Source organism: Aristolochia californica, unplaced genomic scaffold, assembly GCF_029961685.1.
Source record: "Aristolochia californica isolate CCGP_79_NKW_82.1479 unplaced genomic scaffold, dmAriCali1.0.hap1 SCAF_3, whole genome shotgun sequence".
Classification (NCBI taxonomy): Eukaryota; Viridiplantae; Streptophyta; class Magnoliopsida; order Piperales; family Aristolochiaceae; genus Aristolochia; species Aristolochia californica.
Window position 1 is genome coordinate 43,199,301 of NW_027181992.1, and position 12,450 is coordinate 43,211,750.

A 12,450-nucleotide genomic window follows, 5' to 3' on the forward strand; every position below is an offset into this window, starting at 1 on the left:
TATTTTTTTAGAAATCTTTAGAAAACCACTAGATGTCGTCATACATAGTTGGTGTTGAACATCAAGTATGGAAGAGTCCTACATGACTCTCATAACAAGAAGTCTCACAGAGCCAGAATTAATATGGTGGAATTTTACAGGAGTCTCATAGGAGTAGGTCTCCTAGAAGAATCTCAATTAAAGGCATTTTAATTATGTTAGTTTTCTAGTTATGTTCAATTATTAGATTGTCCTAGGACTTATATTTTAGCATTTAACTTTGGGTATAACTGGGACAAAGATAGTTTAATTGTAACTGGATTCTACTTGTTTCCTCTATTATAATTGTACCCAAATGACAATAAGTCAATGAAGTATTTCTCTTTTCCAGAAATTCAATATAGTATCATAGTTGGTTCTATGAGCTGACTTGGTCAACCCATTGAGATAATGTGATCTTTTTCTGGTCTATCATATCTAATAGTTTAGGTTCATATTTTACCTTTTTCTTTCTTTCCTATCCTAGTAATCATTGTTTCCTTGATATTTGTACCTCTATAATGAACTTTTCATATTGCAATTTATATAATGAAGGAAAGATCTTTGAGTCTACTTTCCAACATAAAAAGAATTTTTACAATTAGAGTTTTCAATAATGAGAAGTTGATATTTGAAGCAGAAAATATCAGCCAACAAGAGAGGATCGAGCATTCGTAGAAAACTTCAATTTTCAAGGCTTGTTATGCTATCAAGAACGAGACTTTATATGATGAATTATATGTCAAAAGAAATATCCGTAAGTTTATTTTCTAACCTATAAATCAAATTCTCGATCTGAGTTTTCTAGAGGTAGATAGCAATATGGAAAGAGTCAATGATCAAGTAGGCCAAAGAAGAAAGAGTACTCAGTGCAGCCAAATTGCAAAATCTAAAATCTATTAGATTCGTCCTCTCAAAATAATTATATTTCATGAAGGAAAATTATACTTAAATGAATGATATTGAAGTCTATTTTTAGAAGGAGTAAATTTCTTATCAATTTGATCTCTGTGTAAGGAGATATTTTTATTGGAGTCGACTAGGTTCATGCTACAAAAAGAAGCAAATCAAGTGGATAAAAGATTCAAGAACGAAGCGTTTTATGTCAAATTTGGCATCAAGTTAAAACTCCTTAAACCTAGTTTCTTTAGCAATAAACGTTTTATGATTATAAGCTATATTGTGGGAGATATCGATATAAAAAATATTAAAGGTCAATTCTGCCAAAAATCTCTTCTGTTCCTATTTTCTCTCCTATTATCTCTCCTTGCATTGATGTGAATTAAGTTTCCTTTTCTCATAGAGTCCTAGTTTTTTAAGAAAATATCTCTTCTAATAACAAATTTTTGGTCAGTCTTAATCATTCCATGATGTGCTTATTCAAGGAATCCTGCTTTGATGTTGTTTTTAATTTTTTGCATTTTTGTTAATTGGAGTATCTTTCTCATTGTCATCTCCAAAAAATTGTGGTCACCCCCTAAAAGTTACACTTGGTAAATTTATTAATTTCTACCATTATAGTCTCCCCTAGTTTTTTTAAAGGTCACTTTCAAGATTCGTTTGGATATATGAGTGTTGCATAGTCGTCTCTTTGGGGTTAAAGTTGTTTTCCCCTAGTATTTCTTTAGTTTATTATCTTATGTTTTCATCACTTCAGAACAATGCCTAGACCCACTACTTAAAAAGTATAGAAATACGCCCAACATCCAACTCAAGTCAAATATTTTATTCTTCACCCACGAGGTGATTTGTGTTTGTGCTACCCTTAAAAAAATGAGTAGTCACTTTGTTGTGTCTTAAAGTTGGGTCATTTTTTCGCCTTTAAAGTTGAGGGGACTGTGTTTCAGACTATGACTACTTTGACTGGTGTATTTAGCTTTGTCGTACAACTAAGAATGATTTTATTCTCCCATATTATGTTTTGTCCAAGCTGGGTCTCTATGTCGTTTTTATCTCGAGCTTGAAGGGGAGAAGTAGAAGAAGTACAAAAATAGGTATTTTGTTCCACAAGTTGTGGTAATTTTTATGTGACCAAAATATTCAAGAAAGAGAGAAAACAAAAGATGAAGATTTGACATCTATGAAAAGTTTTGAGCCAATGAAGATTGAATATTTAGAATCCTTTTCATTACAAGTCGAAGTTATACACTTCAACTTGAGGGGGACTGTTCAAGAGCAAGTATGAAAGTAGTTCTACATGACTCTCAGAGTAAGAAGTCTCACAGAGCTAGAATTAATATGGTGGAGTCTTACAAGAGTCTCACAGGAGAAGGTCTCATAAAAGAGTCTCAATTAAAGATGTTTTAGTTATATTAGTCTTTTATTTATGTTCAGTTGTTCAATTGTTTTAGGACTTACCTTTTAGTATTTAACTTTGGGTGTAATTGGGATAAGGATAGTTTAATTGTAATTGGGTTTAACTTATTTTTTTATTTTAAATAAAGGCTCATTGTATCCAAATTACTACAAGTCAGCGAAGTATTTCTCTTTTTTAGAAATTTAATAGTTTGGAGCATCCATCGTAGGAACAAGAAGAGGAATAGTCGAATTGTGGGAGAAAGGAAAGAGTGACTCTAACAAAGACAAAAAGTAAGGAACATACTCAAAGAAGGTCACAGAAACTAAAATATATATTTTTTTGGTGTTTGGATCATAGCACTTGTAACCTTTTTTATTTCATGGATATTCCAAAAACAAAGTCGTGGCTAATCTAGAAGCAAGTTAGTCAACCAAGGACCAAACCACATGGAAAAAATATGTACACAACCAAACACTCTAGGATAGATGTCAAATAGAGGTTTCATAGGTTGAAGAATTCGAAAAGGAATATTAGTCATAAATTGGCTCATTAATAACATGAAAGAAAGTGTGGTCAATAATTTTGTGCACTTTGGCACAACCCAAATTATTTGGGATTCATGTGCTAAGATATATTCAATCACTAATAGTCTTGAAAGGTTTATGACATTTTTCAAGCCATGTACAACACCAAACAAGAAAGAAATCTCAATGATTTTTTTGCCAAATTCCGAGGTTACTTGCAAGATTGGAAGTTGTCTCAACCATATTCCTCCAATGTGGCTATTAAAGGAAAACAACGGGAAAAGTTGGTTGGAGCAATTTTCTTAGCCAATATGAAGCCATATTTAGATGTGGCAAAGTCTCAAATCCTCTGTTCAACAACTAAACCTTCATTTGATGATATTTGTGCTGCCATGTATAGAGTTATGATCAAAGAAGAGTTAAGGACTCAACATCACAACACCTCACAGACTTTTGCCATGTTCTATCAAGGTAGAGGGTCTCCTAATGCTTCAAGAGGATGAAGAAGATGTGAAAGAGGTCATGGGAAATATAACATAACCCGAGTTATGTTTGATTCCACACAATCCAATTCTAGCACCTAATGTGGCCTTTCTAATCACAAACGAGATGAGTGTTGGAAACTTCACTATCGACTGACAAATATGAATCAAGAAAGTGAATCAAAGGAGATTGACTCTCAAAAGAAACAAAATCCTTACTAAAGAGGATTATGAAGTCTTCCAGAAGTTGAAAAACTTGCTCTTCACAACTCCTAATGCCTCTTCAACCACCATGGCCACTATAGGTATGTCATCTACTTTTCTTTGTGACTCTTCTCCTTCTTGGATTATTGACTTAGAGGCTTCTAAATCTTTCTTGGAAGATAAGTAACCTCTCTAATGTCTTCCATTGTCCTACTCTACGATTAGTCTCCATTGTCGATGGATCTCAAACACAAATTCAAAGGATAGGTGTTTCAAATCCTTCTTCCTTACCTCTATCTGATGTTCTTTTTATTCCTCAATGTCCCCTCAAGTCTTATTCCCATTTTAGTAAATTCACCAAAAAACTTGGATGCTTTGTAACCTTTTATGCATCTCATTGTATCTTTCAAGATTATTAGGCCAAATAGGTGATTGGTGGAGGCCATGAGAAATGAGTAAGGTCTGCGATTGCTTGTTCTAACAATGAACCCACAAATCTTAATTGACTTATTCTAATACCATATTGGATATTATCGGAGGCAAAGAGATGAATGGGCTTACAATCCTTTTTTTCTTGTTTTATAACTTTTAAATAATACAAAATTTTGGATTTCGTGTGACTTCTTTTACCATTTTGGATTAAATTTTAATGTTTTATCACTTCCTATTCTATCTTAAATTGCTGAATTTTATCCTAACACACATGAAAAGACCACCAATACAATCGAACTGAAACAATATTCTACATGGGACGAGACCCATGATTAGAGATCTCTTCTACCATCTTCGTGGACCTCCAGAAAGCGTAGCAACTTATAGATAACTTCTACATCATCTTCTCACAAAGAAGCGGCCATGGTTGGGCATGTGAAGCTCAACACCAAGTTCTAGGCTATCTCTTTGACAAGTCTTCAGTTTGGGCGAGTTTTGTATGAAAGTTCTCCACTTCTCCGTTCCAGAATATAGTTGGTCTTTGCTCAAGCACTTTCAGAGATACATATCCTACACAATACTGTCTTCTTTGACCTTCAATCTATTGCTATTTAATATTATATTTTAGAATCAAGTTTATTTCTATATTAATTAATGAACATTTGATGTAATATTAATTATTTATAATTAATAACTATATATTTCAACCTTATTATTTATTTAATTTTTAATAAATTATTTACATATATATTTCTTCTACTTAATTTAATGTTATATTTTTTATGTCTCACTATTTTCATTTTTTTATTATAGCTAATAAATCAATAAATATAATTTTAAAAATTAAGTAATTTTTATAAAAATATTTCAATATGTTACTAGTAAAATTTAATGTCATAACATTATTATCATACTCAAAATTTGCTGACTAAACCAACTAAATAAAATAAAAATCTAGGATAACAAAGGGACAGGAAATGTGTCTCATTTTGCCCATGTGGTGAGAATGTTTCCTTTTAAAAACCTTATGCAGGATTAACCTTAAAAGCTTGACTTGATCCAAAATATAAATAAATAAATAAATTTTATTTTACAAAAAATGAGAGGACCACATTGGACAAGTCAAGTGAACTTAGGAGGCTTCTCTAGTTTCTAGTCCAATATTGAAGGCATTTGGAGTTTAGTTGTTTTACGACTAATGCCATTCATATATCTGCGATCGGCTCGAGCCCTAACATTAAAACCAACCCGTCTAATTCTTCTCTGTCGTCCATCGCCGGTTGGTTTACACCTAATCCTCCGCCACTCGGTTGCTCTCAGACAGGTGACTTCTCGTTTTCTCCTCTCTTTTGGTTTGTTTCGTCTCTTCCGTTTCTTTTCTCCCTTTGTCTTCCTCTCTTCCTTTTTTGCCACCCTGTTGTTTTTTTCTTTTTTCTTGTGTTAGCGTGTGATATCTCGTAGATCTTAATTCCAGTTTTGTTTTATCCGGACGCCCCAGGGCTGTCAGTCGACTGTGGACTGGGGTTTTAAGTCACTTAGAGTACACGCTTTTCTGTCATAATGATATCGTTGGTGTTTAATTTCTCAGTCCAATTTAAATTTATCCCGTCGGTGGTAGCATGTGACGATGCAGTCATGAAATGCTTCAAACTCCTCGTGATACGTCTTTATTGTCAGTTTGAGGAGACTTTCTATGAATGTGTGCATACCTATGCACTGTTCTCTGGTTTAATCATAACATCTGAGATTGTTATTTCTTCTAGTTCGTTGGGAATGTTAAACACTTGTAAAAATATTCTTTCGTAGAATTCCAGGGAGCTGTTGAGGGAATCTTACCAAATTAGTAGTCATAGAGGGCATCCAAGTATGTTGGCAAATTTGTATTTGCAACTCTTTTAGTGTATTTATACAATAAGATCGGTACCTTTTTGGAGCAATCTCAAGTTTTATCTGATTATTTTCACTGTTTTTCTGAATTTTTTATTTTTTCTGGTGATGTATTTGCAATTCATAAAAGTTTGTAGCAAGTCTTAGTGCTAGAAGTAAATAAATGTATCTTTGTTGGATGATATCTCTCACACTTTTTGGCAATTCTTTGCTTCTTACCCATGCAGAAGATTCGTGTTGTTTGGGATTCTTCATCACTGTGTATCGTAATTTTTTTCCTCCCGGAATGCCTCGGTATGATAATGATGTCATTTCTTGCCATCTTTTCTCATTTCCCCTAAATCTTTGTTCACTGTTTGAGACTTTTTTTCCTTTGTATTTAGGTACTACTGTGACTACTGCGATACATATTTGACGCACGACTCTGTGAGTCATGATCTATTTTTTTGTTGTTGTGTTAGATATAGTTGCTTTGGCATTTATTTGGTTTTCTTCTTCTAGTAATACTTTAACTGCTTGATTTGTGATTCATTCTGAGTTAGCCTGTTTGGCTTTTATGATGACTGAGTGAGGTTGCATGCAGCTTGCTAAATCAAGCATGACTTAAACAGTGAATGTTTATCTATAATTACTGTAGTATTCAAAATTTTATTGTTAATATGCTAGCCCGCTTTTTATTTCTCCAACTATATTTCAAGTTGAATTTCATACTTTATGGGAAATTTCCTATTCTTATATTTCTTCTATGAAATGGATAGACACAATGTGGATTCTTGTGCAACTGTTGTGTATCTTGAAGTCACTTTTTGGATAGATAGATAGTTCTGTTTCTCTTCCTATATTCTTTTTTGTTCTGTCCCACCAGGTACTCACCTAATTCATTGGCTCTCTGAGAAATTTCACTAGAATTTGCATTTTGTAATATTAGATAAATGGATTCTTGATTTTAATTTTTTTGGGAAGTCGCTATCTTGGTGCTTTTCCGTTGGATCAACTTGTGTCTCTGAAAGTGTTTGGGAAAACTATGCAATTGATGATTCTTTTCTCAGTAATTGATTCTTCTTCTTCTTCTTCTTCTTTTTTTTGGGGGGGGGGGGGGGGGGGGGGGGGTGTTTGAAATACAATGAGAGGAGTTTTATTTTTTTGTAAAAGAATTTGAAAGTGATGAACAGTTCAGACATATCTTTTAAATCATGAATCCAGGTCATAGCAAGAGGGGACCATCCCTAGCCAAGGATCCACATGAACGTGGAAGTTTGCTGGCCTGGAATGTGATTCCATGAGATTATACATGAGGAGTATCATGAATTTCATGAGTTATATGATGAAGTTGCCAGGGGGAAGGTTAGGATTTCCTTCAGCCCACCTAATGTCTTTCAAAGAATCTGCTTTAATAACTGACCACCTAATGACATTTAAAGAATCCACTTTAGTGACAACCCGCATAATGACATCCTAAGAATCTGCTTAATGACAGCCCACAGTAGAGCCACTATTGAGTTGAGGGGGCCAAGCCATAATATCTTGATAACCTCTGTCCGTTGTGACTGCAGTCACCTCTCTAATAAGTTTCAGCTTCAATTCTCAGATAATTCAGATAGAGAGAGAGAACGGTTGATTTGCAACTAATTTAGAGAACTAGCTCCAATTGTTTGAATGTAAATTCCCCAGGATGGATGCTTAGTTCTTTACAGTTCCCAACCAAAATAAGGTGTGATGGCTGGTCTTTTCGATGATGCCCTTGAAGGAGGACCATTTATTGTTGGAAACCATTTGTGTCTCTCCTTCCTGAGAGATCAAGGAATACAAGCCATACTGATTTGTGAATGATCTTCCTCAATTTGGGAAGCTTAAATTCAAAACTGACGATGAAAAGATAGAAAACTGGCAGTAGGAATGCTGATTTCTATCTAACTGATAAAGAACCATACACCTTAATTAGTGTGAGTATGTTGCCTTTAACAGCACTGTATAGGAGGGCATGGAAACCTTCAAGGCAGACTGGATTAACTGAGAAATGCAGGGTAGAACGAACCCAAAGACAACCCATGTAGTATTTTCTGTCTGTAAGTCATATATTATATAAAGCATAATTTGTTTGTGAAACATATATAAATTTATTTGATAATGAATGCCAAACAGCTCCAAAATCTTGGATTCTTGGTTACATCTTTTCTTAGAAAAAATGTCTGTCTGTTATCTTTTTTGTTCATTTTCTTATGTACAAAATGACATTCTAGGCAGAGGTAAACTGGGATAGTTAAATCCATTTTGTGTCATATTCCCATATAATTTTCCGGGGATAATCTCTTGTTATTGATTGATCCTAAGGAGTGATCACTTCCACTTCTTGATGTAGCTAATATATCTATTTGAAATGACAACAAGTGTGTCTAATCACCGATCTTTCTTCATTTCTGTCAATTTAAAACTTCTCTGTTTAGTCAAGAAATTTTTTATTGCAAAAAAATGTAAAGTGATACTTTAACTTTGTTGTGCTTGATAAAAAAACCGGCATAACTTTTCTGTGATGACATTCACAGGTTTATATGTGGACATTTATTTATTATTTTTTGGTGGCACATGTGCCCCATTCATGTAAACACTATGCACCAGTAAACTCATAAACATTCTATAATATTTTGTTTTATTTTGGTTTTATCTTAGTTTCACTGACTTCTTTGTTTGCTAAATTAGTAGCTTCGAACTTTATGACACTTCTGATTTTCCCATCCTTGTTATTTGCTTTGATTTTTTGATGATTTCTTTTTGTGCTAACTTATTTTTTCCATTTTTACTTTATAGCCTTCTGTTAGAAAACAACACAATGCTGGATACAAGCACAAGGTATCAATACCTTTACTCTTGTGATTGTCATTTTTTGGCTTAATTATTCTCACCCTCGTGAGAAATGTTATATTACTCAAAGCACTCTCACCCATTTTATTCCATATTTGCATTTCTCTTAACACACTCTCTCCCTCTCTCTCTTGTAATAAAAGAATAATATTGCCTGTTTATTGTAAGGGGGGGGGGCTTGTTTCCCTCCCTGTCACACAGCGGGAGGGAGCCACTGGTCTGCTCCCTTACACCACCAACTCACTGGAGGGGGAGGGGACAGCAGAGTGCCTCATTCCACCATAGCCCAATGGTAGGAAGGGGACACTGCCCCGTGCTGTTGGCCCCATGTTGGAGGTGAGGGAAAGGGTAGACCCCTTCCCCCTGCTGGGTGATGAGGAGAGAGGTACCAGTCTGCTTCCTCCCCCTTCCAGTGAAGAACGCAGTGGAAAGGGAGTGGCCAGGCATCTTCCTCCCCATTTGCCACCTAGGGAAGCGTCCCCTCTTCTTCTGCTGGCAAACCAGGGGGCAGGTGCCCTAGTGGGGGAAGAGTGTGGGGGTGGGGCTGCTTTCCACCCATTGGGTGATGAGGGCCCCCTCTCTTCTGCTGGCCCTCCCCTTTTGGTGAGTTCAGTCTCCCCTTAGAGCTGCAGATGGACTTCAAGTAGTCATGTTTCACACCAAAACAAGAGCAAGAGTAGGATCAAGGCGAGTAAAGATAGATACAACCAAGCTTGAACTACCAGAGACATTTGTTGTCTACAGAAAATAACCTATTTTAAAAAAAGAAAGAAGAGAATTTTTGCCATGTTTTCGTAGAGGCTACCTTCTCTCACTTCCCCCTGGACAGGTGGGGAAGAAATGAGGAGTGGGGCCAATTGTGTAAAGAGACACATATTTGAATCAAGGGGTTTGTGTAGCCTAACATTTTCCTGGGATTTGAGATTGCCCTTTTTTTAAAAAATTTAATCTTGTTATTTGTGCTGATATGGTTCATCGATTCAGGCCAATGTTCGTTCCTATTATCAGCAGTTTGAAGAGCAGCAAACTCAGAGTCTAATTGATCAAAAGATTAAGGAGCATCTTGGACAGACGGCTGCATATCAAGTTGGAGCTACTTTTCACCAACATCTTGCATCTCTGCCACCAAATATACGGGGGCCTCGTCTCCCTGTGCTGCCTATTGGATCTCAACTTCCTATGAACCCACAATTGGCCCCTGGAATTAGACCACCTATTATGCTTCGGCCTCCCATGGGTACTCCAGGTATACAACACATCTTCAATCCCTTGTTGTGTGGCATGCACATTCATATTGTTCTGTGTATTTTTAGTGTGAGGTCCTGGTTCAAGTCTCACCAGGTAAAGGGTTTCAACATAAAAAGAAAGAGTTCAAGGAAAATTTTGATTTATCAGTGAAAAACTATTAGTGTAGTAAATACGAATGCATACCTTATCTTTTAAGTATATTGGGAGTTTCAGATGAGCATAATTTTGTGTCAAGTTAGTGGCCTTTCAGTGTGAAGGGAAAGCTGATGGAATGTTCACGACCTTTATAGTTTTGAACATTATGTTTAATTCTCAAAGGAAAGGAGGCACTGGAATTCATTTCACCAAGTGAATTCACTTTCTATTTTTAAAGCCTAAATGAGACTCGATACTCCTGCAAAAAGTTGCGATTATATTTTCTTTACGGAGTTTTCAGTGCAATGATTTGGCATAATATATCAAACGTTAGATTTAAATGGAAAAGATTAGATTATTATACAAGTTACATGGATTCATATTTACACAAAAAATCACATTTTCTGGAGAAAGTGAATCACCTTAAATTTGATTTCCATATCCTCTTGTTAAGCAATCTATTTTTTTGTAGAGTAACCCCCACTGTTATGTCACTTGAACAGAATACTCTATGCGTTTGTTTTGGTTGCTAGGTGCTATCCACTGATTATGAATTTCTTCAGTTGTTTCCTTCAGACTAGTGTATATATATTTACTTAGTAACTTCTAACTAAAGATATTTTCTTGCTTGCCAGGTTATGGGCCAGGTCCGACAATGCCACCAATGGTGAGCCCACCTGGTGCTTCACCTATGCAAGCAAATGGACTTACTAGGCCTCCAACACTAAATCCACCTGGAGGCATTGCAACATCCACTTCTGGTGCACCAGGGGTATTCCAAGCCAATCCTTCTGTTACAAGTGGAGGTTTCTCTGCAGAGTCTACAGTTGGCTCTTCACAAGATAGTTTTATGTACGGTCAAACATCTGAAACCAATAAATAGTTGGAGTTTCACCGAGGTAATTTTCTCTCCATTCTGTTTATAGCTAAAGTAACCTTTAAAAAAATCTTTAGGAAATTACTTCCGTTTTCTTCTTTTTTCCTTTTGATTTTATTTTTAATTTAATTTAATTTTATTACATGGTAAAAGTGGTGCACCTAGAATGTAGTCGTTTATTTGTTTACAAGAAGTAATCATTTATTTATTTATCGGGTTATTGGATGGTTTTGAAATTTGTCTGAACCTCAAGTTAAAAAATGCTTAGAGAGGAGGGTTCTTTTCCTTCTTTGTAGAGCAGGAAAAGGGTAGGTGTGGTTTCTCATCTCTTTTTCTAGATCAATATATCTTTTTGCTTGGTGTCAGACAAGGGTATGTTTATCTGTTTTTTATTAAAGTAAATTTTATCATTTTTAACAGAAGGGGTAGGGTAGAGTTTCCCAACCCATTCTCCTCTCCCTGCTTTCCGAGGGAGGTAAGGGGTAAGAAGTGGCTTCTATACCATTTTTTCAGGACTTTTTTATTGAGTATTAGATTGTGGGTCTTTTTTTTTTAATCATATTTAACATAAAAAGATGGCTAGTGGTGTATGCTATGAGATTCAAAACCTGGGAGGTGACTTCAATTATTAATATTCCAATGGATCCATTGAAACTTTCTGTAGGAAAATACATATCAACCTCCTGCACTCTTTGATTTCTTGTAAGAGGAAATCCATTAAACTAGAATTTTTCTGTTTGGATCTCCTCGAGGAGAACATGGATTAGCATGTAAACATAGTTGTGATCTTTGATTTTAAAACTTTGAGCGGACCTTTTGTTTTTCAAATGCTTTAAAACCATAAAATGAGAAAAAGAGTAATATTGTGATTCATTCGTCTAAGCATTACAGGTTATTGCATGGACGGCTCTAATTCTTGTATAGCATTGCAGGCCAAGCCCCGTTTGCCTATCATACAGGTTATGTCATGGACGGCTCCAAATATTGTAAAGTTTAGCATTTCTTGACAGGTCTATGCAGCATATGTTGTAGGAATATTGGGCTGGAGACATTAAACCCGTAATTGGTGCTCTTAAGTGCCCTAAGAGTTGTATCGCTAGTGCAAACTTCGAGATAGTTTCATGCTTTAGATGTTTGAATTCATTATCTGATCAATGCTAACGTTTCCGAAAGACAAACCTGGTTAAGCTTATATTGATTAGTCTTTAGTTTTGTCATTGTAGTATATACCCTACGAACATTTAATATGAAATTTTTTATTGGAGGTAAAATATGAATGTATTTAGCATGAGATATTTTTAGTTCATGATATTACACGTTATAAACAGTTACAAAACTTTAAGTAGCTAGAACATAAATTAATCTAAAAAAAATCCATTTAAAATTTCCTTGTATATTTGACAGATAACAATATTTCTTTATGTCATGGATGAGAGAGGGTGACTATTATAAAAATGATCTTGTATTCAAATCTAACTCCCAATT

At 35.2% G+C, this 12,450-nt stretch overlaps 1 protein-coding gene across 3 annotated transcripts; it reads left to right on the top strand.

Moving 5' to 3' along the window:
- The first annotated feature begins 5,204 nt into the window (after positions 1-5,204).
- LOC137959832 (U1 small nuclear ribonucleoprotein C) lies at positions 5,205-12,195 on the top strand. 3 transcript variants are annotated; one of them, XM_068807213.1, is made up of 7 exons: positions 5,205-5,283; positions 6,074-6,140; positions 6,230-6,272; positions 8,652-8,693; positions 9,690-9,951; positions 10,724-10,987; positions 11,890-12,195. In XM_068807213.1, exons 2-6 carry the CDS (start codon positions 6,133-6,135, stop codon positions 10,969-10,971), a joined length of 603 nt encoding a protein of 200 aa, XP_068663314.1. In that variant the 5' UTR covers positions 5,205-5,283; positions 6,074-6,132; the 3' UTR covers positions 10,972-10,987; positions 11,890-12,195. The 3 variants fall into 3 exon arrangements, with proteins under 3 accessions (XP_068663314.1, XP_068663312.1, XP_068663313.1); XM_068807211.1 differs by having other exon boundaries at positions 11,898-12,192; XM_068807212.1 differs by lacking the exon at positions 5,205-5,283 and adding an exon at positions 5,598-5,823 and having other exon boundaries at positions 11,898-12,191.
- Positions 12,196-12,450: the final 255 nt, after the last annotated feature.